Source organism: Symsagittifera roscoffensis, chromosome 9 (assembly GCF_963678635.1).
Source record: "Symsagittifera roscoffensis chromosome 9, txSymRosc1.1, whole genome shotgun sequence".
Classification (NCBI taxonomy): Eukaryota; Metazoa; Xenacoelomorpha; order Acoela; family Convolutidae; genus Symsagittifera; species Symsagittifera roscoffensis.
This window is the reverse complement of record NC_087070.1, coordinates 13,438,412-13,465,606: the sequence shown is the minus strand read 5'-3', so window position 1 is coordinate 13,465,606 and position 27,195 is coordinate 13,438,412. Positions and strand designations below refer to the sequence as shown.

Genomic DNA, 27,195 nt, shown 5'->3' with positions numbered 1-27,195 from the left:
TTTGACGCAACATTTGTGAGTCGAACCAGATTTGTGTGCAGAGAGATGCTTGAAACTGTGTAACAATTACTTTAAAATTAAATAGCTAAATGTAGGAACGATCGTGATCCCAACACTTTTTGCCCAACTTAGAGTTCAAGTGAGAGCTTTACCTTGGCAATTGCATGCAATATTATAAAACTAATGGGGAGCGCGCACTAAAAATTTTGTTTAGTCAAAAAGATGAGTAGAAAAGTAAACAAACAGTCAAGTTCAAAATAGTTCGAATCAACGAAGATATAGTCCCTCTTATGGCGGAAAACTCGTACTTAAGGTGAAGTAAGATGTGATAACCCCCCCCCCCCCCCCCAAATGGAAACAATCAGGGCTAGCTGTGAATTTCATAGGACTGATATAAGAGATGATTTGACCCGGGCATGCAAAAATCCATACCCCTCAGAACCCCTGGCCCAAGTGATAACGGTATCCGGAAGTGCAAACAGCCCTATCAAGACTCTGTAACTAGGGGTTGGAATCGAACCAAATTATAGTACGTTTTAGACCTAGTTGAGGGAAGCTTAAGTTTAGAACCCCAGACCCCCTAGACCCCTACTTCAGGTGCTATGCACTATGCAAATAGTCCCCACCCCGACTTCAGGGAGTTGCTTCTCGATTCCCACAAAACTCAAGGAGCTACAACTTTGGGATATCATAGGTAGTAACGCGATACATCATATATTACAGTTTCAGCCCGATCCAGCGGTTGGACCGGAAAATATTAGCACCTAGGAAAACCCTCCTTAAACGAGAAATAGGCATTTTACGCAAAATAATGAGCGAGGGCATATTGACTTTATGGCGGCAATAGGCACTATAACTCAGCCCTGGAAAAAGAACCCTTGTGAGTAAAACCCCTCCTGCGACTCATTCCAGTGTTTATAGACTTTTCCCGGGAAAAGTTATATTGGACAAAACAAATGGGATAACTTGGGAAGTATCGATGGGATTTGGACGGAACTTGGTAGGTAGGACCCCTACGGGATTCTGAAACTGATTATAAAAGATTGACTTCTTGTTGACTTTTGGGCGCTTAAGACCAAATTGGTATAGAAAACCTTGGGATTAACACCGGAAAGTGGTGTATTCCCCAACCCCGACCCTTGGGAATGAGAATCGGTCACCTTACTAATTTTGGGAAACAAAGCAGAAGTTGAGCTGAAGGAGATATAACTTAAACCTTGTATGAATGAAGTAGTGGAACTTAACATGGGGGATGAGCTATTGATAGAATATCAATCAGGGTAAAAAAAAGTAGTCCCAGAGGAAAATGGCGGTAATAGAAGCATAACATTGGAAGTAGGATTCCTAAATAACTGAATGGACCAGATATTTAAGCAGCTTCCCGGAGATGTCTTTTTAATACATTGTGACCCCTAATAAGCGAATTACGTTCCCCTGATAGCTAGAAGGTCGAGATTTGAACAGGGTATAAATCGGAAATTTAGATGCTTGGAATGGAGTTGCGACCCATAAAAAGGGTGTTCCCCTATTCTCGGGAGATCGGGACATTAATGGGATAATGAAATAAAAACTTTTGGACATTGGTTAAATAAACATAACCCAGTTTAGTGGTGAAACTGGACTTGATATTTGCACAATTTAGTTAGAGATACCCTGAATGAACTTGGAATTTAAGAATGGTGTCGTCAGAGGAAGAGTTCGGTTAAGACCTTGCGAAAAGGGTACCAAAGTAAATTTCAGGACTTGTAAGGACGACATAACTCTAACTATAACTAAGACTCAAATAGAAAAACATTATAGAGAATAGCAAGCAGCCTACGCTTAGGCAGAACAATGGTGCCGTGAGAGCGAACGGTTGGTTCTCAGTTAGTTTGAGAATCAAGAATTGCGAAGTGATGAAATCAGTCAAAGTACCTCGAAGGAATATGAACTGTCGAGACACCATTAAATTTAGCAGGTCGGACTGAGTGATTGTGTGGAATTACTGTGGGCAATTCAATATTTAGGATTCTCTAGAGAAGAGATAATTGTTGGCTGAGTTAGTTGGACTTCGAATTGCAATTAGGCAATAGTGTTGATTGATCGAGGGCCCTTTTCTTTTGATTAGATTACAAGATTATATTCGGGCCGCCTAGAGCATTCTGTATTTGGACCTATATTTATCTGAATTTAATTACTACTGGAAAGTCTTGCGATCGGCGAGAGTGAGCGAGACAGCCTCAAGAGCAGCGTAAAAAGGGGACAAGTAACAGAATACGGTACAGAATAGTTGCCGCCAACTTAACCTTTTCGGCGGAGCCGTTAAGTTAGAGTGTGTGAACGGACCTAGAGAAGCAATCCCCTAAATCTACACTAAATAAAATAAATTGCAGGAAATTCGGTCAGTCAACACCGAAGAAAAAAAGTTTTCAATTATTGCACTTGTGCTTACATCATGAAAATTAACCTCGTTTTTTTTCAAACTCTATTTGTATCCACTTGTTTCCTTAACTAAAAACTACGGATAACCGGATATAATTTTTTTGGAAAATCTAAGGTAGCATCAAGCATAATATTTCCTTGGTTTTTTTGCATCACGAAATAAAGGGATAAAGAGCTGGCATAGTTTCTACTTTCATTAGTATCCGATATGGGTTAAAACGCCGCCTAGCTCTATAAAACGAAATTTATTCGGAACTAAATTGCGAGCTGGGCCAAACTGGTAGTTTTCTAATCTCCCTCATTTTATAAAAATGATTACAGGTCAGATGGTTTTAATTTTGAAGCTTAGGCATCAACTTTTTTGCACCAACCAAGTTAAAATGTGAAACTTTGCGAGGAGAAAAAGTTCAAAGCATGCATAAAAAATTCGTGTTTTAGTTTTATGTGTTTTTCAAAGTACACTAAAAGCCAATCATGTTAAAAATCTTTAATTGATGTGTGTTTTATTAATCAAGGCAGTCAAGGCGCTTTAGAAAAAATGGAAGTTGTTCATTATAATTTTTAAACACAATTTAATGCAGAAATATTAATTTCTTGCGATGATATTTTTTTCCGAAACATTCAGGTCGCAATGTCATAAAGATAGTTTATTTCCAAGTGATATATTGATGCAGTGAATAGCAGATGTTTTTTTAAAAAAAAAATCATTTCATCAACGAAACTTATGAAAGTGTTGTAGAGTTGGTTTACAAAAGATTTTCACAGCTAAGGAAACCCAGTCTAGTTAACTCATGTTAAGAAACTGCTCTAAATAATGCTGCTTCGTTAGAGCCTAGAACTTTTTTTCAATTTCGAAACTTTCAAGTCCGCAATTCTAAGTTCCCGCTCAGAATCTGCTAAAATTGTGACGCTCCCATTTGTTGCACCCTTTCAAGTGATTATAATTTAAAAGCCACCCTCGCAGCTCCAGAATGCCAATCAAGCTCAGATTTGACTGTAAGTCAAGAGCAGGGATTAAAAATATATTAGTGAAGTTACTATCGTCCTTGTATATCAACACCCTAAAATCTTCGCATTAGTCAACCTAGACAATCGATCAATAAAAAACAACTAAAAATACAACAAAAATCTGTAAACAGTGTCTACAAAAAGGAGTTTTGAGACTTGGACTTGGACTTGCATAAATATTCCGATAATGCATGCTTTACAAAAAGAACAAGATGTTGAGCAATAACCAATCACAAGAGAGCAGATTTTGTCTGCAAGTACAAATGGACAATTGGAAATAATCAAATTTATCGATCCCGCACCGAAGTTTCATGGATAATAATCGATTATACTGGATTTTTGTTGACAGTCTCAATAAAACTACAAAAAAATCGATTATAATCGATTAAAAATGGATTATAATGATACTGTTTTTCCAAGCAATATAATCCGAATATATTAGATTAAAATCGATTATATTCGATTATTTTTGAAAGAAAATGAAACTTGTTTTTAAAGCAAAATAATCCATTTTTAATCGATTATAATCGATTATAATTGCAAATTTCTTCTTTTAAATTTTCAGGAAAACTGTTACCAATGTCAATTGCTTAGTATGGAATAAATTAAATTCTCTTCAAAATATTTTCATAAGTTTTTTTTTCAAATTTTTGAAATTTTTTTTTGAAATTATGCGACCTCAAATTGATTTTTAAATACGGAGTTAGCTTCAAACGTGACAAAACGTGAGTAATTCTTGTAATTTATATTATTATACCCTGGAAACTTGGAATTTTTCTTGATTATACAACGTTAGTTCTTGATTATACCGGGAACTTTAATTCTTGATTATGACTGACCTTTTCCAGAAGGGTCACTCATAGTTATTCCAGAAATTAATACTTGAATTTTATGGTCGGGGCTGGCAGCTATTATGGTAAATGGTTTTCGCGAACAGAGAAGACTTGTTAAATTCATAAGATTTGAATTCTACTTTACTGGGGGGATTGAGTTATGCATCCTGTAAAACTTTTAAAAAGTCTTTTTTTTGTTGAAACCATTTACCATTTTTTCTGCCCATCCCGACCAAGATGTTTTCAGCTGCATACCAAATTGTTTGCATACTAAATGCTTTTTAAAAGATGAGTCGTGAGATAGCTGATTCCGAACAATGAGCAAATGATTGGCTTTTCAAGAACTTTTTGTTGAAAAAAAAAGGATTATAATCAATTATATTGAATTTAGGGTTAAAAAAATTGATTTTTTGTTGAGAAAAATGGATGATAATCGATTATAATGGATTATAATGGATTTCAATTTTTCAAAAATAATCGATTATATTCGATTAATAATCGATTATGTGGTCTAAATTTGACATGATATTCGATTATATTGACAACATTTTAGTAAAAAAAAATCCGTTATAATTGATTATAATGGATTATAATGGATATAAATTTTTCCAAAATATTCGATTATAATCGATTAAAAATCGATTACGTGGTCTAAGTTTGACATGATAATCATTTATATATTGACAACATTTTAGTCAACGAGAATCCATTATAGTCGATAATGACCCATGAAACTTCGGTGCGGGATACCATCCGGGTTGACAAAAATGCTTCTCATACAATTTCATACCATTCAAAAGAATAAAAACATGTCGCGGAAACCATTTACCATAATAGCTGCCAGTCCCGACCATAAAATTCAAGTAATAATTTCTGGAATAACTATGAGTGACCCTTCTGGAAAAGGTCAGTCATAATCAAGAATTACCGTTCCCGGTATAATCAAGAATTAACGTTCCCGGTAAATTCTTGATTATGAGTGACCTTTTCCAGAAGGGTCACTCTTAGTTATTCCAGAAATTATTATTTGAATTTTATGGTCGGGGCTGGCAGCTATTATGGTAAATGGTTTTCGCGAACAGAGAAGACCTGTTAAATTCATAAGATTTGAATTCTACTTTACTGGGGGGATTGAATTATGCATCCTGTAAAACTTTTAAAAAGTCTTTTTTGTTTGTTGAAGCCATTTACCATTTTTTCTGCCCATCCCGACCAAGATGTTTTCAGCTGCATACCAAATTGTTTGCCTACTAAATGCTTTTTAAAAGATGAGTCGTGAGATAGCTGATTCCGAACAATGAGCAAATGATTGGCTTTTCAAGAACTTTTTTTTGAAAAAAAAAATGGATTATAATCAATTATATTGAATTTAGGGTTAAAAAAATCGATTTTTTTGTTGGGAAAGATGGATGATAATCGATTATAATGGATTATAATGAATTTAAATTTTTTAAAAATAATCGATTATATTCGATTAAAAATCGATTATGTGGTCTAAATTTGACATGATAATCGATTATATTGACAACATTTTAGTCAATAAAATCCATTATAATTGATTATAATGGATTATAATGGATTTAAATTTTTTCAAAATATTCGATTATAATCGATTAAAAATCGATTACGTGGTCTAAGTTTGACATGATAATCGTTTATTTCAACAACATTTTAGTCAACGAAAATCCATTATGGTCGATTATGACCCATGAAATTTCGGGGCGGGATACCATCCGGGTTGACAAAAATGCTTCTCATACAATTTCATACAATTCAAAAGAATAAAAACATTCTTTGAAAATCACAAGATGAGAAAACCAACAGTGAATTGTAAATATACAACGTATTGCTAGATACGAACTCATATAAAAAATGATTTTCACTCAAAATAATAACAAAAAATTTTTTTTATTTAAGGCTACAAAAAACTCTTTCAAAACTCAGACACTGAAATTGTTGCCTGTTTTTTGGTTAAATTTATGTTATATCGAATCATTTAAAACTAAAAAATACAAATTCTGCCATCACAAAGAACGTTCAATGTGACCCTTGATTCTCTGCGTGGACTGTGCGTGGTCTACGTTATAAGCAACAATTTGAAAATTTGAAAAATGTTTATTTTTTGTTCTTAAAATTGGTTTAGCAACTAAAAAGAATATTATAAAAAATTGTTCCCTCAGGTTTTTAACATTTTGTACGGAAAAACGGCTTATCGAGCATATATCATAAAAAGAAATCGTATGATAAGGATTTTTCCATAGAATCCATGCATGGAATTGAATAATGAGCATTTTTGTTGTATGGAAGTCAACCCGGGCAACAAAAATGAAAAATCTTAATCGGGATGCCTTTAGTTTAGATAATTTTTTTCATCAATAATTCATTTCTAGCACTGGTATCTTACTCTTCGTGGCGTTTCTTTTTTCGAGTTAGGTAGGTGACAGTCCCGGAGTACTCTCTCGGAGACCCTATTTACAGATTTTTGTTGTATTTTTTTTCTTCCTAGATCCATTATCTGGGTCAACTTTCACGACTATTTCAGGTGCCAGTATAGCTATTTTGCACCGACAATCACTATAAAAAAAATTTCTGACAAGTGTGCAAAATCAACCTAAAAATTTTAAGTGCCTTTTAATTAAAACTGTTTGTCAGCCAAAAGTGGCATGCTAATTAAACACTATAAAGTTTTTTTTTGTTTTCCTATAATGTTTCAGCAGATCACTTTGTTTTTTTAACTATTATTTGATGACACAAAATTTCAAGCTACTATGGCCGAGTGGTTAAGGCGTTGGACTTAAGTTCCAATGGACATAAGTCCTCCTGGGTTCGAACCCCAGTGGTAGCAGAAACTTTTCGAAAATGAGATAAGAAAAAGCTCATAAACAAAACATTTACCTTGTTGAGTTATTGAACTTTTTTTCCGAAAAAAATTTTGTTTGGGCCTCTCTAAAATATATTAAAGAACTTGAGTTATATTTTTCTGCTGACGAGCTAAGAGTTATGATAGTTAAAGAGCTCAAGTATTTTATATATCATCTAGGCATTTGTATGATGGCACTGGAAGAAAAGAAAGAAAACGTACTCGAGTTCTGGTAGAGTGTGATTCTGGTGTAGTGGTCCTTGTTCAAATAGAAAGCACAGTTGTTGTCTGAGTCATAGTCACACGCGTACACATTCACAGGGATCTCCGCCGGGTCAGGCAAGTCCACCTGACCTCTGTGGATCTGAACCAGTTTGCTGATGGTGGCTACCTCCATCCGCTCATACACGCACACCTGGACAAAGAAGCAAAAATGAGGTCAACTGACGTTCTGGTTTGAGATTAAACAAGGTAGATCTTTAAACTGTCGACAGGTAACTTCCATAACTTACTTGGGAATCCCATTTGTCACAACTTTGCCCAAACGTTTTTTTTTTAATTTAGCGCTGCAATTCTGGTATCTGATGTGATCTACTGAAACCATTTACTGATAACACTTCTTGATGATTTCATAACGAAATTATGGACTGTCAAATAGGTCTCAAAGTACTCACTCTACGACAAATGATAAGCAGCTAAATGGTGTTTTTGGTGTTCTTCTAATATATGATTTTGTTTTGGATAAGTTTTGTAAATTGTTGCAGCGCAAATATAAAACAATAGTACAAATGCATATAAACGTAAATGTGCGAAAGTATAAATGCATATAAATGTAAATGAATACAGGGACAGTAGCCAAGCGTATACATGGTGCGTCCCGGCGGGTTCGGCGCCGGTTCGAATCCCGACTAGGTCATTTCCTTTCTAGAACTCGAATGTGCACCGAACCTGATGGGATGCTCCGTAACCAGGTTCGGTCCCCCCAAAACCCATTTTAACCGTCTTTTCGCTCTAATTTGGTTCAGCCTTGATTAAGGCTGACCTTTAAAAAGAGCAATTTGTCTCAAGGACAAATACTGGCCATTTTTGCAGCTTGCTTTGAGTTATGCAGTTTTTTGTGGCCGATGTTACCGATGATAAAGCTTGTTGAAAATTATAAATTATCGTTATATTTTCAAACTTCCGGAGTTATTTTGCCGAGAAAATACTCATTAATTAAAGTGTTTGAAAACCGTTTTTTATATAATCGTGGAGATTTACGCGCACATTTTGGCGCCCCACAAGGGACAGTTAGTGCCCTGATTGTTTGGCAGTTTGACGACACGAGTGTCCAAATAGCCGAAAGTCACCACAGTGCTCAGTTGACCGACAGTCATCATAGTGATCACTTTGAACGAGTGTTTGTTTGGCCGAGTGTTTCTTTGGCCTATTTCTAGACACGACGAGTATTCATTTGGACGAACTGTGCGATTGGCCGAAATCTCCAGAGTGATCAGTTTGGCCGAGTGTTTATTTGGTCGAGTGTTTATTTGGCCTATTTCTAGACACGACGAGTATTCATTTGGACGAACTGTGCGATTGGCCGAAATCTCCAGAGTGATCAGTTTGGCCGAGTGTTTATTTGGTCGAGTGTTTATTTGGCCTATTTCTAGACACGACGAGTATTCATTTGGACGAACTGTGCGATTGGCCGAAATCGTCAGTGTGATCAGTTTGGCCGAAAATACGAAAATATCAGCTAACAGAGGGCCGAAAGTGGGCGTTTGACCGAAAGTGGGCGTTTGGCCGAAAGTGGGCGTTTGGCCTAAAATATCAGATACCAGTTGGCAGAAAGTGAGCGTTTGGCCGAAAATATCAGATAGCAGTTGGCCGAAAGTGGGCGTTTGGACAAAAGTGCACGTTTGGCCGAAAGTTAGCATAGCGTATCCAGTTGGCCGACAGACGACATAGCAGACGGACGAATAAGCAGACTGACTAGCGGAAGAGAGCCCTGTTCAGGTGTCCTGATTGTTGACTTTTGGTCAAAGTGGAGCTGTAATTTTCTCGACACCCGAAGTTTTTGGATTTTTCCCGGTGACGCCAATCTCCAAAACCGTCAAAAACTGTAAGACTATTCTAATTTTTACAAACTTGCAATAAAATTACGTACGATGTGTTAATGTCTTATTGTGTATCCCAACTCAAAGCAAGCTACAAGTGGTAATTTTCCCGATACCACAAATTTTTGGGTAATTGTGAGCGGATTGAAAATCCAAAAAATCGGATCATAGACAAGGGGTACTAGACTAGTTTTTTGGATTGGTTTACGGCTCGAACCTGCTGACCAAAATTTTCCGAAAAATTTTGGGAAAAAAGTAAGAAATTTCCAAAAAATCGTCAAAACGTCCCCATAATTCTGCGAAACTGTGCTGTAACATGACACCAACCTAATGTTAAGTGGTCAGGTACTGTGATATTAAGTGAGTTAAGTTGAATTCTTTCATCCTCAGGTTTACTCCGTGTGCGTTGTTGGAGTTCAACCGACCTACTTAATTTCCCCACCCCATTGGTTCAAGTGAATCTAAGCCGTTTCAGCTCGTCCGATTATTGACTTCGTTGCGCGACACTAATGTTAAGTGGCCAGGTACGGTGATACTAAGTGAGTTAAGTTGAATTCTTTCATCCTCAGGTTTACTCCGTGTGCGTTGTTGGAGTTCAACCGACCTACTTAATTTCCCCACCCCATTGGTACTTTAGCGTAACGTAGCCGTCGCATAGGTCTCTTGAGTGTATGGTATTCATTCTAGGAGCTAGTTCTCTAGATCACGCGCTCCGTACACTATCCGCGCCGTCTCAAAAGCGCGTGAAAGAGACTTGTTTCACAAAGCCCGGTTTAAGCTTGGACTTTAACGCCAGGTAAAAGTATTTGTGGATTTACTTGAGTGAAAATACAGTTTTTCTGAGAGTCGTTTATTTCTGAAATTATTAAGCATGGAAGTTAAGTTTCAGAAGAAAATTAAGAAGTTGTTTGAGAAACGTAGCAATCTCGAAAACGAACTTTATAAATGCCATGAAATAATTTTAGAATACATAGAGAGTCAGAGTCGTTGCTCAAAAATTGATACTTATATTGAAAAATGTAGGAACTATATAGAACAAGCGGTCGAGATAAATACTGAGTTGATTGATATGGCTGCAAAAAGTGCCAATCCCGACGAATTGATACCGGCACAGGATATGTGGCTTCATAAGTTGACTCAAAGCAACGATAAAGTTCTGCAGGAAGCTATCACATATAAAACAAGTTTTGAGGCAGTAACAGAGCCGGACAAAATAGATAGCAGCTCAAAAGTTTCTCATCATTCTGAAAAAAGTGAAAAACCCCGGTCGCATAAAACAGATACCCGCTCTAAGTTGTCGCACCGAAGCAGCCGACATCAGCAATCAGGTTCTCAGAAATCTAGTTATACCGCCGCTCCGTCGAAAACACTTTCTGAGAAAAAACGCGACTTAATGATTTTAAAGAAACAACAAGACGAACTTGAGAGGCAGGCAAAGGTATCATTAAGACTGAAAGAGCAGCAAAACAAGATGAAACAATATGTTTTAGAACAACAAAGCAATTTAGAGTTGGAAGAATTGGCTGAAGAACATAGGAAAAAACTGGCAGAAATTGAGTTGAAAGGGCTTGAGTTAGAAGATGAGTTGTCGGAAATCAGCGAGAATGCTGAGGAAAGTGGTTTAACTCGAATCTCTCCACAACTAACAATAGACGAAAAGGATCGTACGCGTCACTGGGTCGAATCTGTCGACCACAATCAGCCTGATGCTGTTGTAGTTCCCAATCAAGAGCAGCACGTTCGTTCAACAGCTCCTGAGGCAACTTATCCTGCATCAACAAATTACTTGGTCTCATCAAGTTTTACAGGAGTGAATAATGGCCAGGCAGCTTCTAGTGATCCGGGATTGTATTACAGTAACCACATTCACGGACAACAACATAATTGGTCGAATTTGGTTCGATCGCAGGTTTCCGTTAACAATCCAGTAGGGTTACAGCAGGTCATGCAACCTGTTTCCAATAATTTGCCTCAGCAAACTTTTTTGTCCACTCATCCGGGGCTAGGCAATCCAAACACAGGTTCAGTAGTCCCGGTAACTTCTGAAAACTATTTTGCTCCGCCACCATCTGCAGAAGTTCCTTCTGGTGTAACACCGTTTGTTCCTGCATCAACAGCAGTTAATCATGTTTCTTTAAGTCATCACACTGCAGGATCAGTAGTAGCTGGCTACCAAGCACCTGTAGCCCCATCACAACAACATATGGGTGTTCCCGTTAGTAGTTATAACTTTTCAAGTGACCACTACAATCCTTATAGTAATTTGTGGAGACCAGCTGTTGCTACCCCTTTAATGTCAACTCAACAGCACTACGTTCCTTCGACAACTGTTTTTTCCGCAGTAACTCCGATTGTTCCTACGAATAATTTTGTTCCTTATACAAGTGGAGGGACTGTGTTCTTTGCGCAGCCTGAGAACTTTTCACAAGCTAATCAACCGTTCGTTCCTGATTGTCACGGTAACTCTTCGAATTACACAGAGCCAACTCCCGGTAATTCACCTGGTGCAGACGTCGAGCGTCCACTTTCGACACGAGAGTTGGTTAATTTACTCATGCACAGCCGAAAAGATCATCTCCCTGAGTGGAAGCTGACCCAGTTCGATGGCAACCCACTTAATTGGCATGAGTGGTTTGGGCAATTCACATCGACGGTCGATTCAGCCATACTCAGTGACGATGAAAAGCTTACCTATCTGAAAACGCTCGTAGTGGGTAAAGCAAAATCCGCAATCGCTGAGTATAGCTATAGCGGAGTACTATATAAAGACGCATTAGCAACTCTTCAAAGAAAATTCGGGCAGCCGCATGCTGTAGTAGGGGCTCACCTAGATAAATTGAGTAATTTTCCGCCGCTGAAAATGCATAACTCGGAAAATGTAATTGGATTTTCCTCTGCAATTTCTGGACTTGTTGCCGTATTCAAGTCTCTGTCTTTTAACGACGACCTGAAAAGTGTTAACTTACTGAATCAGGCTGTGAGTAAGCTTCCCCCGAACCTTAAGGAGTCATGGTCGATGCAAACCGTAAGACGCCAATGGCATAGACCAACTCTGCTAGATTTCAATGAATGGCTCAAAGAAAAAGCGGAGGGTCATGAGAGGCTGAAAACGATCAATTCTAAGGGTAAGTCTGAAGAACCAGTTAAACAAAAAGTAGTTACAAAAGTGCTTGCAGGTAACACTAAGGTAAGTTCTAAGGATGAGAAAAGTAGAGAAAAGACAAGGTTTCCTCCATGCTCGCTATGCAAAGGGCAGCATGCACTCTGGAACTGTTCCGTGTTCAAAGAGAAAAACGCAACACAAAGGGCTAAATATGTAGCAGAACAAAAGCTCTGTTTTTCTTGTTTACAAGGCAACCATACCTTCCGAAAGTGCCAAAAGGCAAGAAAATGCCCAAAACAGGACTGTGAGAGCACTCACAATGTGCTTCTTCATGGAGCCGAGAAAGTTTTCCCGCCCAAAGAGGCCGACCGATCACCATCGACTCAAACTAATACAAACACTACTTCTGCAAATAACGCAGCTTGTGTTAAACCTTGTGAGGGAACTGCAAAAGGTATTCTTCCCGTTGCGTTGGTAGATGTGTCCTCTGGTTCGGAAAATTCGAATGCACTAGCACTTTGTGACACCGGTTCCACTCATTCTTGGGTTTCCGCGGCACTCGTTGAACGTCTGAAATTAGTTGGTACGCCCGTAAATGTTACGACCGATGGTTTTAACTCAGCCAAGGTATCTAAAACTCAACGAGTTCACTTGAAAGTTTCCGCAAAGCCCAATGAAAGTGAATTTTCGTTTTCGTTTGTCGCTTTCGTTAAGCACAACATGTATATAGGACCCGATGTTATAAACGTTTCCGAATTGCAGGTCAAATACCCGCAACTAGCCTCGTTAAAGACGACTGCGTATAATTACAAAGAGATTGAGGTAGTTATAGGACAGGACTTCTATCATGCGATAAGACCCCTCGAACATGTCTTCGGAGATGAACTTGACTCACCGTGCGCCGTCCGACTTCCGATAGGTTGGGTCATTAGTGGTCCGTCTCCTGATCGTTCGTCCTTAAATTCTTCTTCCTTTAACTGCGTTACGGACGATACTTCTCTGACCGACCAAATCAAAACTTGGTATGAGTTAGAGTCGTATGGTGCGTTCAAGCAAGTAGATGCCCGTTCCGCCGCAGACAAGCGTGCTTTGTCGATCCTAAAAACTGAAACCGTTCACGATGGTGAGCGTTACACTGTACCGATGCTGTGGAGTGATAATGATGTTAGCTTGCCTAACAATTATTATTCTTCATTAGCCCAATTAAAGTCGTTAGAGAAAAGATTAGATAAAGATCCGTTACTTCGCGAGAAGTATACCGAAACAATCAGAGAAGATATAAGTAAAGGATATGTCATAACCGTCAACCCGCACGATCCCAGCTCACGAGCCGAACGTGAGTGGTATCTTCCACACCATCCGGTTTTGAACCCGAACAAACCCGGCAAGGTGCGCCGTGTGCTCAATGGAGCATCCAAATTTCATGGCACTTCCTTAAATAGATCTCTCTTAGTTGGCCCGGATCTCCTTCAAAATCTTATTTTTGTACTGTTGAGGTTCCGTCAACACAAGTACGCCGTCTCAGCGGACATAGAAGGTATGTTCTTACAAGTTGGAGTACTTGCGCGAGATCAACCGTCTCTCCGTTTTTTGTGGCGGGAGGACCCCACTTCAAGTGTGGTGGTTCACCAATACACCCGTCATATTTTTGGCGCTCGTGATTCGCCAACTTGTGCGAATTTCGCGCTACAAAAAACTGCTTCTGATAATCAAGCTGAATACCCCGAAGCCGCTTCAGCCGTTGTCCAGAAGTTTTACATGGACGACTATCTTGACTCGTTCGAAAATACCGCTGACGCTCTTAGCCTAAGTAAAGACTTAGTCGCAATGCTCAAATTAGGTGGGTTTAACCTGACAAAGTTTGTTAGCAATGTACCCGAAGTTACAACCGCTCTTAATCCGGACAACCATGAGTCCAACCCGTCAGTTAAGGATATTTGTAAGAGTCCAGACCAATCGTCGCATGTTCTTGGTCTCAGGTGGGATCATGTAAAAGATACCCTAGTAGTAAGTAGAGGTGTTGATCGACCACTAGATAAAGCAATTACTCAACGCACCGTGTTGAGTTTTGTTTCCTCAGTTTTTGATCCATTAGGACTGGTAGCTCCATATACTGTGAAAGCGCGGCTTTTACTAAAAGACATATGGAGAATCAGTGGTCAAAAGTGGGATGATGATCTCCCAGAGGAAATTAGACAACAATTTCTAGATTGGCACTCAGGACTTCCACTACTAGGTACTCTGACGATACCTCGTAGCTACTTTACCGAACCGTTCGACCGCTGTGAACTTCACACGTTCGGTGATAGTTCGCAGGACGTTTTTTGCGCCGTATCGTTTCTCCGAGCCCGACTTGCTAAATCGCAAAAGACCGAGTTAGCTTTTGTATTTGGGAAAGCCCGTGTAGCGCCTATGAAGATGCTCTCCATTCCCAAGTTAGAGCTTCAGGCTGCTCTGCTTGCGACTCGACTCAAAGAAGAGATTTTGAAAGCGCTTACTTTTAAAGTAAGCAATGTATTCATGTGGACTGATTCTACCACCGTTCTCCAGTGGCTTAACTCGTGCAACAAACTTCCTGTGTTTGTTGGAAACCGCACTGGTGAAATCTTGGAGTCCACCACCATTGATCAATGGAATCATGTACTCAGTGGTGATAACCCAGCTGATACCGGCACACGAGGGATTTCTTCGGAAGCCCTCAAGGATAGCAGCTGGGTTAGAGGCCCTAGTATATTGAGGACATGTGATTGGCCATTCAAGCCGAACACTGATGTCATCAAAAAGATCCAATTAAAAGGCCCACTCTGTGACATTGATACATGCCTTGAGACTGCATCTACGTTTGTTGTTGATGCTTCATCTGAGAAAGCGCCGTCGATCCGTCTGTTTAAAAATTGGGATAAATTCAGCTCAATTGTAAAGTACAAACGTGTTTTAGCATTTATGCTTCGTGTGCTACCATCGCATAAACACTTCCGTACAAAAACGCTGGAAATAACCGACCCGTCCGAGTTAGATATTGCCGAGCAGAAGCTCATTTATCTCGCTCAGTCCGAATCATTTCCTGCCGAAGTGAAAATACTTCAGTCCGATAAACTGATAACAAAGAAAAGTCGGATTGCTAAATATTCTCCGTTCATCGGCCCAGCTGGCATCCTGCGTTCAACTGGACGTATCAGCCGTCTTGTTGATACCGACTTTGATAGCAAACATCCAATAATACTGGATGGTCGACACCGAGTTGCTCATATGTTGATTAGGCATATGCACTTTCAACATGCACATCAGGGGTTGAATTACATGCGGGCTGTAGTTCAGTTGAAATACATTGTTCTGAAGTTGCGCTGGTTACTTGGGAACATCGAAAATACTTGCATAACATGCCGTAAGCGCAAAGCAAAAACAGTTGTGCCCATTATGTCTGACCTACCGATTGAAAGACTGGGTTACAAGCAGCCTCCTTTCTCCAACACAGGTGTTGATTACTTTGGCCCGTTTCAAGTGCCAATACGCCGAAGTACCGAAAAGAGATGGGGTTTCCTATTTACCTGCCTCACGACTCGAGCAGTTCACATCGAGTTGGTTCCATCTCTCGATACTAGTTCCTGCGTCATGGGCGTAGAGCGATTTATTGCAAGGCGAGGTACCCCCAAAACCATTCTTTCTGACAATGGCACGAATTTTGTTGGTGCTCAAAAGGAGCTCCTATCCTGTGTCCAAAATTGGAACAAAGTCGCCCCGGCCGTTTTCGTCCACAAAGGCGTTAAGTGGAAGTTTAACCCGCCCAGTGCCCCTCATCACGGCGGCGCCTGGGAGCGGCTAGTGAGAAGTGTTAAGCGAGTGTTGTACGACATATTAGGCAGCAGGAGATTAACTGAGGAAGTTCTAGGAACAACGCTCTGCCTAGTTGAACAATTACTTAACGCAAGACCGATCACTCCGGTCAGTTCCGATCCGCACGACCTAGAGGCACTCACCCCGAATCACTTCATTCTCGGTCACAGCGCAGCTAGCTTCCCGTCGTTAAGTTTCGAAGATAACTTTAATCATAAAAAGCGTTACGCCAGAGCACAATCGTACGCTAACGCAGTTTGGTCACGCTGGCTGCGTGAATATGTACCATCTCTCAACAAGAGAGCAAAGTGGCATAATGATTTGGATGTCACACTGAAAACCGGCGACTTGGTTTGGGTAGTCGAACCCGACAGCCCACGTGGGCATTACCCACTCGCCCGTATTGCTAAACTACACTACGGTAAAGACGGATGCGCGCGATCCGCCGACATAAAGACCGTTACGAGCGAACTGACCCGCCCGACCGTAAAGCTCGCTCCCGTTCTTCCTTGTTTAGGGGTGGAGGATGTTGCAGCGCAAATATAAAACAATAGTACAAATGCATATAAACGTAAATGTGCGAAAGTATAAATGCATATAAATGTAAATGCATACAGGGACAGTAGCCAAGCGTATACATGGTGCGTCCCGGCGGGTTCGGCGCCGGTTCGAATCCCGACTAGGTCATTTCCTTTCTAGAACTCGAATGTGCACCGAACCTGATGGGATGCTCCGTAACCAGGTTCGGTCCCCCCAAAACCCATTTTAACCGTCTTTTCGCTCTAATTTGGTTCAGCCTTGATTAAGGCTGACCTTTAAAAAGAGCAATTTGTCTCAAGGACAAATACTGGCCATTTTTGCAGCTTGCTTTGAGTTATGCAGTTTTTTGTGGCCGATGTTACCGATGATAAAGCTTGTTGAAAATTATAAATTATCGTTATATTTTCAAACTTCCGGAGTTATTTTGCCGAGAAAATACTCATTAATTAAAGTGTTTGAAAACCGTTTTTTATATAATCGTGGAGATTTACGCGAGATTTGTCAAATAGGTCTCAAAGTACTCACTCTACGACAAATGATAAGCAGCTAAATGGTGTTTTTGGTGTTCTTCTAATATATGATTTTGTTTTGGATAAGTTTTGTAAATAGTAAGCATATTGTTTTCTCTCGAAATGTCTAATGTTACCTTGGTTGCAGTCGCGAACAGTGAAATTGCATTGCTGATCACTAGCCCTACGTCTATGCACCCTGGACTGTCATAAGTGTACGTGAACACTAGTTGTCCATCTGTGCCAGCGGGCATGAAGGGTGACTCATCCAGGTGTTGGTCCAGCACTATGTTCTCCTTCTTGTCAACTATGAAGTAGGCGGTGGCGTTGGTGGGGAAGTTGGCGGAGAAGAAGCCCAAGTCACTCTGGGATATGGTGACAGTAAACACACCTGAAAAGGACCACAGTAGCCACACAGTTGGAAAAGTGTCAATGATTTCGGTGTTAAAAGTGTCAACAAAGAGCTAACGTTCAATTTTTACAGAAAAAATTCATATAAAGTTTTTTGAGTTGCAACGTCATTTTTATGATTGACAACTTTTTCAAAAACGCAAGCCCAAAATGAAAATTAAAAAAAATGGGCTAACAACATGTACTTTTTTGAATGGCAATCTTGAAAATTAAATTCCAATAGTGAAACTGGAAATCATTCATGATTTTTCTTGCGCCACTCGCACATTTGTTATTGAGAGCTGTTGATAATGAAGATAAAAATAAAAATTATAAACATGCTTTGTCATTCGAAAGGTTGATCAAATTGACTGCGACCATTCGGCAGTAGAAAAAATTATCAAAAAAGCTGGTCCCGATGACTCACCATCTCCCAAATAGTTGCCAGCATTGTCCGTCACTCCGCAGGGACATCCGATGTTGTGGTCGGAAAACAGGACGTCATACTTGTCATCTGGGACGGGGTTGTAGGCCACGACAGTCCAGCAGGTGGTGTCTTCTGAGATCTCATTGATCGCATGCACACACACTTCGTACTCGCCAGCCGAGGAGTACGTGTGGCTTTCCAGAGTGCCTGCCAGGAAGTCCACTGGACCGTAGCTGCTTCCGTCTCCCCAGTCGATGTCGAGAGACACCGCGTACTGGTAAGCTGGAAATTAGTGGTTTTTAAGTATGAAACGGGCTTGCTTTTAACCAAATTGGTGACCAGTGTTTTCATGTTCATGATCCTGAATTTTAATATCATGAGTAGATAATATCAAACGCGCTTTTCAAATATAATTTTTCACTAATATCAAAGGTTGACTCGCAGTGGTACAAAAACATTGGAGCCAGTCAGTCAAACAGGGAGCATCTTTTACAAAGTGAGGCAGCTGAACTCCTGTGGTGGGGATCGATCATATCTCCTTCTATATATTGATTAAGCCTCAAAGAACCCTTCTTGGCTGACCCGAAGGATTGTCGAGATTGATGAGCAAGTCGTAGCGAGAGCCCACGGCTGCGAACGGGTGGTACTCGTACAGTCCCTCGGCCAACACGTTGCTGAAGCCCTCATAGGAGAACACCTCGAATGTGAAGTAGTAGACAGGCACTGTTTTGGTCACGCCGTCCACCACTGTCGTCAAGTTGAGGTCCGCTTCGTCCGCGAACTTGTCAGCTGTCACCCAGATCTCCACCTGATAGGGCTCTGCTCCGTCGGGGGTTCTACAATAAAATTAGGAAACGCATGTAATTCTGCATTTACAAGTTACCTTCTCCTCGTTACACGATTTGATATGGTAAAAAAGTGAATTCAGTTTGCGAAAGAAAACTTTGGATGATTGCAAACTCCTGCAGTGCAACATAATGTTTTTTTCATCCTAGAAATCGCTTTCATGATTGAAGCTAATAGCGATACTTTATTTACAGAAATTGTAGTTTTTTAGTTTAACTGATTAAGACGAACTATCCACAAGGGAGAAGACCCGATCTGTTGTGCCACTGGTCAGGAGTAACATGAAGTGCAACTTTTTGACTAAATTTCAGGGCAACCTCCCCCCTTTCGAATGACAAGCGGAGACTTAGCAATTTCAACACCACTCCTAAAAATTATGACACACAAGGAAAAGAGCCCAGTTACCTTTGAACGCATGAATACAATCAGGAAAAACCAACTAAATCAAGACTATTCATCCAGGGGGCAAGCAATGCGCAAGAGAGGTGATGTCTCGTCCAAACTCAAATTTGCATCTATCCTTTTTTTGGAAACTTCCATGGTAACAAACAGCACTTACGGTAGGTTGTTTGTGAGGTTGATGGCCGAAGGTTGAGCCAGGAATCCCTGGAACGCCCACTTGATCCCAGTGTCAGTGCTGGCCTCAGACCCCATGGAGAGAGTGGTGTCGGCGGCATTAAACTAAAAGGAGAGGAGCTCACGTCCAAATAGCTTGCAATCTTCTAAGCCACTGATATGAAATAATCGGATGAAGTGAAAAAAATTAAATTTTCAAAATAGTTTTTATCAATATCGCTTGACTTTGGACTAAAAAAAGTGTTGTCAAAAATTGTTTGGAATTAATCAGCGACTTCAAAAATTCACCCTTGAACGAGTCAGTTCTTTTGATTCAAAATTACGGGGAAAACAAGCTCAATTGATGTAAAAATAACTATAATTGAGCTTGTCTGCCCCCGTAATTTTTGCACCACCATGTAGTTGTGAATTTTTGCCTTTGTTTCAGGGAATTTTGTTGAATTATTGAGTTATCCAGAAATTCATTCAATTTTGAGAGTACTGCGCTCACGAAACTGTTTTTTTTTGAAAATAGTGGTTACCAAACTCTAAACTTAAAAGCATTGCGCAATTTTTTACACTAGAGGTCTAAATTTCAAAATGCAGGCAAATTGCTATTTATTAAAAGCCAGGTTGAATGTGATTTTACTGACAGTTAGGAGAAAAACTGCATTTGAAACGGGCTTTAAAACTTGCACGAGGAGTTTATCAAATTATCTGACATATTTCTTGGAAATTTAACAACTAGACAATATACAATGACTGATCGAACATTTTGATTTTTAAAAAAACAATACTTTTTTCAGCAATTAGCGGGCAGTGTGTGTTCAAAATTTGAGAGTCGACTCATTCCACGTGTATTGTAACAATTTTTTGAAATGCAGTTTGAATCTAAAATTATCGTAACAGAGAACATGCAATAGAGGATACATCGCTATTTTCATGGAAACCGGCAACTCGCACAAACAAATAAATCACGTTGTTTGCCCGTTTAGTTACCGAACACGGCCATTTAGTTTGTGGAAAACGCTGCGATTCGCGCGCATTATGCCACTCATGGGGAATGTGAGCGGAGCGGATTAAGCAATCGCTTCTACCATTAATTATCAAGCTTGCAAATTATAGCTTTTGTATTTTGGAAGTTGTTTTTTTTTTAAAACGATTCTTCTTGTACACTTTTGTAAAACAATACTTTTCTAGTTAACTAGATTCAAAAATACAAAAAACTGTTTTGTGTTAAATTTGAGACAAGAAGTAGTTTGCATCCTAAGAATAAGATACTAAGTGCAAACATAGTCATTTTTTCGTTATTTCATCTCATTCGATCCTTTTCGCAGCAGATTCTATTCTATGTTTTGAATCTTTATTCGAGAAAGAAATTTTCTGGCACACGATAGTATTTAAATTTCAGTTCGGCCTGAGGGCCTTGGTCGATCAAGGAAGTCTATCTTGCAAGATTTTGCATCATTCTTGCAAATGAGGTTTATCTTACAAGATGGAGGTTATATGCAAGATCTTGCAAGAGTGAGGTTATCTGGCAAAATCTTTTGAAGATATTCATCAGTTTTTTTTTAAATAGGTTTTTTAATAAAAATCGACTAGGGGGTCTTTAATAAAAGTTGAAAAGTCATTTAAAACTAGAACTTTTGACAAAGAGGCGAAGCTTCGCTTCGCAAACACTTGCGAGAAAACAAAAAAGCAGCTCTATAAAGTGCGATAATAAAAATTAGAAAAAGCCTCGAATTAGTAAAATTACGGCTATTTCTCAGCTTTGAAACTTCGACCTAATGATTTAGATTTTCATACACTAACCACACAGATAAGGAAGCATAGTTGGCAGCAAAAACTAGCCACAAATAAAGCAGAGAACAGATGCTATGCAATTTCCAATGCTACAGTGTTTATTTAACATTTTATTTGTGAGTTAGCTTAGAAAAAAAGTAAGGTTTGTAATAATACACTCAACTGATTGCAAGTGTAAAAAACAAAATTTTTCATTTCAAAAGCTTGAGCTACATTTTTGAGTGAAAAAAATATCAGATAAATTAGGTCACTTTGTCAATTTGAATTCAAAAAATCTTTTCTGCGAAAAATCTGAAAAAAAATCTTAATACAAGTTTCTTAATATAAGTTTAATACAAGTTTCTTTTTCGTCTTTGTATTCATTTTTTGAAAAAATTGCTGTGACTATGCTCAACTTACTACTACTATCGAGTATATATGTAATTTAGGCTTTCGTTCAGATTTTATTATCGCATTGCGAACAAAAATACGCAATTAGAAAAAAAAACTATTTTCTCATTTTCATAATGAGTTGTTTGTGCTATGAGCTCAGCAACAAACGACCCTTATTGCTTTTTAATGTATTTTGTGTTCATTTCATCAAAGTCGACTTTGATAAATGTGGGCTAAGGACTGTCTTCGAAGGTCAAAAGTTGTGTCCTCAATCAGATAGTTAACTCAAGTGATCCATCATCTGTTTCTTACTAAGTAGACTGTGTCGGTTGAGTTCACATCTCGATTGTAGTACACTTTGTTGTTCCCACTCTCCAACACCAGAATGTATCCAGGGTACACTCGCACATGATCTGGTGCTGAGTATGTCCCCAGATCCAGGTAGTAGAGGCCATAGCAGCCACACGAGTCCAAAGCGCATGAGTCATCCAGAGGAACCTTCCGAAAGCGCGAAGGTAAGTTGAACACCACTTCTTCAAAATTTTTCAATTCGGCGCTACCCATGGCTTCAAAAAACCGTTTCACAGTCAATAGTTTTTTCATTAAAATTAAAACCTTGTTTATGTTAAATCACTTAATGTTTGCAGAATTGTCTGCATAAAACCATTTTGCAAAAAAGGAAATGACTAACTTTCACCTAACAAAACTGAACAAAAGTCATTCATTCCTGAGTTTGTAATGAATGAAGAATTGTTCCAAGTTAGAGACTAACGGTCCACTCCTGCACAAAGGCATAGTCAATGCCATTAGTGGTGAAGGAGTCCGATCTGTGTGTGGGTGAGCAGGTGTGGTCAGTGCAGCCTCCCCCCATCTGACAGTAGGCCCCACCCATGCCACACCTGTAGGAGAAGGGGGGCAGGCAGGGGGTGGAGCTGTCAGTGCATGTCATGGTGTCGAAGCACCAGTGCTCACTCCCACTGCCACACGAGGGTGCAAACAGCTGCAAATCAGACAGAATAACACAAAACTGAAAAAAGATCATACTAAAAAACTTTCTCTCTTTTTTTGCCCCGATCAAACATTTTGATTCTATAACAAAAACCAATTTGAGATTTTCGAGGTTTTTTTCTTTTTTGTTTGTCGTCTCATTTCTTAAATAGCTTCATCAGTGGATGATTTAAAAACTTTAGATAAAGGGCATAGTCGAGAGTTCTTTTAAGTTATTCTTGGCTTTTGAGTTCTTTTTAACCAGATTAGAAAAACGTAGAATCATTTTCTGCCGTCTAAGCTTTAAAAATATAAATTCATTTCAAATTCTCAACTTAGGACAAACTAATAACAAAATAGCAAACTAAGGAACAAAATAATGATCACTTTCGTTTCTGACCTTGAACTTAATCGACTCTCCTGTGCCGGCGGCCTTGACATAATACTGGAAGCCCTTGAGAATTCCCTCGCAGCTGAACTCGTAGAGTGGATCGAACAGCTGTTTGGCTGTGCCTGAGTCGTAGAAGTGGTCGTCTGGGTCCAGGTAGTCCGCACAGCTCACAGATTGCAGCACGGGTGATCCCGCCTGGCAGTGGTAGGGGTCTGCAAAGTGAACACACTGAGAAATAACTTCATTTTGAAACATAAATCAAAAGTTTGAAAGCTATTTTAGTTGATCAAATTACACAAAATAGTTTGGCTTTTGAAAACTTGGTTTCACAATTTTTCAAAACAGAGGCGTCTAGTTGCAGACTAAAATTGGTATAAACAAAAGCAATCATGTCTCTGTTTAACTGAGGAATCCATGAAAAAACTTTCAATTAAATAAAAACAAAAAAGCAGGTTGCTGGGCTACTAGCACAGAATGTTCCGACCACCTTTTATTGAACATTATATTTTTTTCTACTGAATTTCCTGCCCGCATTAGAGTTTCGTAGAAACTAATCAATTATTTTGAATTTTCATTTTCAGTCTCCATAAAAATTTAAAAAACAATCAATTATAATTGATTACTGCAGATTAGTTTTAGTTTCGCCCAACCATCAAAATATATTTTCATCAATTATATTCAGTTATAATCATTTTTTTCCTAATTTGTCAGAAATTTTCGAAAACCAGTGCCAAAATTTACAGTTGTTTTGGTTTAAAACACAGTGCATAAGTAAAGTTCAAAAGAAGGATTTAGTTTGGCTAAAAAACTGCTTTCTGGTTTTCTTTCAATTGTTTCCTTTCCCCCTATTTTCTATTTCCCTTCTTTTGCCCCTTGTTTATTGAACGTTGGGTTAGGTACAAAAGTTTGGGGGGTCGCGATAAATGTGAGGGGGTGGTAAACTAGGGTTTAAGCGTTTTCATGGTCTTTTGTCTAAATTAACGTGTGTAATCAGGGGCGGATCTAGGATTTTCTCGAGGGGGGGGGGGGGCGATTTTCAAAAAAATTTCGAAAATTTTGTCAACCTTTTTTTTTGGTCGATCAAATTGATTTTCTGAGCACTCCCAAATCACTATAAAGACCCATTCTGACCAAATTTTCTGCGCCGCAGGCAAGTTTTCTGAAAAAACAGGCCAAACATTTCTTAAAAAAGGCCAAAATTTTGACCAAAAAATCGCGTTTTTCGGCACGCGCTCCCCTCTCAAAGGCACCCTTAGAAAATTTTTAGTGTCAGTCAGCCAAAAATGAACATCTCAAAATAGTACAAAGGAGGACCAATAGGGCTTTGTTTCGATACCACACTTGACGCCTGTGAGTTTTCCTTCAGGCAACTTAAATTGGGCAAAAACTTACTTGCTAATCAGTCCGTAGCTTCTTAATAACGGATTTTCAGGCTATCAAATCGATCATACTCTTTTGAAAACTATACTCTTGATATAACATTCGAGAAGAACTAAAATCCTTTGTTAGTGTTTATTTTGGAGCATACTAATCACAAGTTATATACAAAAATTTATTCAAATGATCCACACAATTTATACCAGGGGCTGATTTAGGGGGGGGGGGGGGGGTCGTCGTTGGACACTCTCTTCCCTCAGGGATTCGGCTCCCTCGCCGAAAAATGGGCCCCCTTTGGTATTTTTTTACATCCATTTTAGGCCGACCAATCCTAAAACTTTTCTAAGGCGCCTTAGGCGACATTGTATACTAAATTTGAAGGGGAGTGCGCGCCAGAAAAAAGCATTTTTTTTTGGTCTAAATTTACCTAAAAAAGCACAAAAACGGATTTTTGACCTGTTTTTTTTTTTGTTTTTTCAAACACTTGCTTTACGGCGCATAATTTTTGGTCAAAAATGGGTCTATATACTGTTCTGGGAGTGCTCGGAAAACCAATTTGGTCGACCTATGAAAACAGTCGACTAATTTTTCGAAAAATTTTGAAAATGCCCCCCTCCCCCTTGAGAAAATTCTAAATCTGGCCCTGATTTATACGGATAAAATGCACAAATAAAACATTCTTTGATAGACTTTTCCAAAAAAGAGTAAAAAATGTTTTTTGTACTCGTCATAATGTGTTTGATTTAAAAATGTCAAACAAAATATATAATCTTATCTATTTAGTTTTATTTGGATAATTTTAATTAGAAAAAATTTTTAATTAGATTAAAATTTGCCAATGCGGGAAGTTCAACATTTATACACATTAAACATGATTTCGATTAAGAATCAACTAAATGCTCTGGCAACAAATAACTCACTCTCTATTCGGGAGAAGTCGAACTGCTTCCTGTCCTTTTCCCCCCAGAATATCTTGGCCATGACGCCAGTGCCGAGGATGGACGTGACAGAGCAGTTGGCCTTCAGTCCGAATCTGAAGATGCCAGTGGGACCACAGGAGGCCACCACCCCCTCCTTCCTGATTGACTCAACCACAGTCACACTCGTAGCATCTATCGCAGGCTGAACAGAAAACTATTATTACTCAGAGACCGTGGAAAGCTTCGCACCACTTGCAATACAACACAAATATAACATTGTAAACTAGACGACAGGAAATGAGACAGAAGCAACAAAGTAAAACAAATTGTTTTTCAAAATCCGAAAAAGTAGATCCCATTATATTTGTTCACGATATTTTGTCATTAAAAAAATACGCAATTTTTCAAGTGAAAAAACATGAACGCTTTTAAAAATGTTTCTTTCTTGACCGTTTTCATTTTGACAGTAAAGTAAGTTTTAAAGAATGCACTCACATATCTGCTGTCGGCAATTCCAGTAACGATGAATGTGCCTGGGTAGGGGTACACCCACTCCATCCACGTGAGTGGGTGGGGGTGGGTGCGACCGGCACCTGTGCCGAAGTCAAACTGGTAGTTCATCTGACAATCAAAACAAAAAATAAAGCTATTTAACTGAAGCTAATTTTTTTTGGAAACGAAAGATAGTATAAGTTGCCATTTGACCCAAATTGAGCATAAACTCGGTTTGATACCACTACACAGTTAGTTTTATATCCTGGTTTTGAAATTCCGTATTAAAATCTATGAGAATTAAATCAAAATTATTTAATTTGAGTCACATGGATTGTAAAAATAAAGTTGCAAAAAAAGAACATTGTATATTGTGCAAATTAGTAAGATTTAATTGTACCCAGCTCTTGCAGAATCCGGCGGGAGGTTCATAGTCCATGACTGCACGAGTGACCATATTCGTCTCCAGACTCTTGCTCAGTTCCATAAACCATGCGGAGGAGATTCCTTTCTGAGTGGTGAAGATGCTCGAGCTACAAGGGCGTCAACAGTTTACTTTCTTTATAAATTCCATTTATTAAACCAGACAGAGGAGATTTCCTTCCGAGTGATGAAGATGCTCGAGCTACATGGGCGTGAACAGTTTACTTTATTTATAAATTCCATTTATTAAAACCAGACAGAGGATATTTCCTTCCGAGTGATGAAGATGCTCGAGCTACATGGGCGTGAACAGTTTACTTTAATTATAAATTCCATTTATTAAACCAGACAGAGGAGATTTCCTTCCGAGTGATGAAGATGCTCGAGCTACATGGGCGTGAACAGTTTACTTTATTTATAAACTCCATTTATTAAACCAGACAGTGGAGATTTCCTTCTGAGTGATGAAGATGCTCGAGCTACAAGGGCGTCAACAGTTTACTTTATTTGTAAATTCCATTTAAAAAACCAGATAGAGAAGATTTCCTTCTGAGTGACGAAGATGCTTGAACTACATGGGCGTCAACAGTTTACTTTATTTGTAAATTCCATTTAAAAAACCAGATAGAGAAGATTTCCTTCCGAGTGATGAAGATGCTCGAGCTACATGGGAGTGAACAGTTTACTTTATTTATAAATTCCATGTATTAAACCAGACAGAGGAGATTTCCTTCCGAGTGATGAAGATGCTCGAGCTACATGGGCGTGATCAGTTTACTTTATTTATAAATTCCATTTATTAAACCAGACAGAGGAGATTTCCTTCTGAGTGATGAAGATGCTCGAATTACAAGGGCGTCAACAGTTTACTTTATTTATAAATTCCATTTATAAGAACAGACAGAGGAGATTTCCTTCTGAGTGATGAAGATGCTCGAGCTACAAGGGCGTCAACAGTTTACTTTATTTATAAATTCCATTTATTAAACCTGACAGAGGAGATTT

At 39.0% G+C, this 27,195-nt stretch overlaps 1 protein-coding gene and 1 non-coding gene across 2 annotated transcripts in view; one reads left to right on the top strand and one right to left on the bottom strand.

Moving 5' to 3' along the window:
- The window catches only part of LOC134853881 (uncharacterized), a 158,685-nt gene that overhangs the window by 91,895 nt on the left and 39,595 nt on the right, over nucleotides 1-27,195 (bottom strand). Inside the window, exons 5-15 of the mRNA XM_063869837.1 lie at nucleotides 26,168-26,300; nucleotides 25,771-25,896; nucleotides 25,276-25,477; nucleotides 22,988-23,190; nucleotides 22,373-22,600; nucleotides 21,913-22,098; nucleotides 19,430-19,551; nucleotides 18,607-18,860; nucleotides 18,025-18,306; nucleotides 17,345-17,598; nucleotides 7,345-7,537 (exon numbers count right to left, since the gene is read on the bottom strand). Coding sequence (XP_063725907.1) covers nucleotides 7,345-7,537; nucleotides 17,345-17,598; nucleotides 18,025-18,306; nucleotides 18,607-18,860; nucleotides 19,430-19,551; nucleotides 21,913-22,098; nucleotides 22,373-22,600; nucleotides 22,988-23,190; nucleotides 25,276-25,477; nucleotides 25,771-25,896; nucleotides 26,168-26,300 — 2,183 coding nt within the window. The remainder of the gene's footprint in view (nucleotides 1-7,344; nucleotides 7,538-17,344; nucleotides 17,599-18,024; nucleotides 18,307-18,606; nucleotides 18,861-19,429; nucleotides 19,552-21,912; nucleotides 22,099-22,372; nucleotides 22,601-22,987; nucleotides 23,191-25,275; nucleotides 25,478-25,770; nucleotides 25,897-26,167; nucleotides 26,301-27,195) is intronic.
- On the top strand, nucleotides 7,025-7,107 carry Trnal-uaa (transfer RNA leucine (anticodon UAA)). Its single transcript has one exon. It is a non-coding gene; the product is annotated as a tRNA-Leu (tRNA).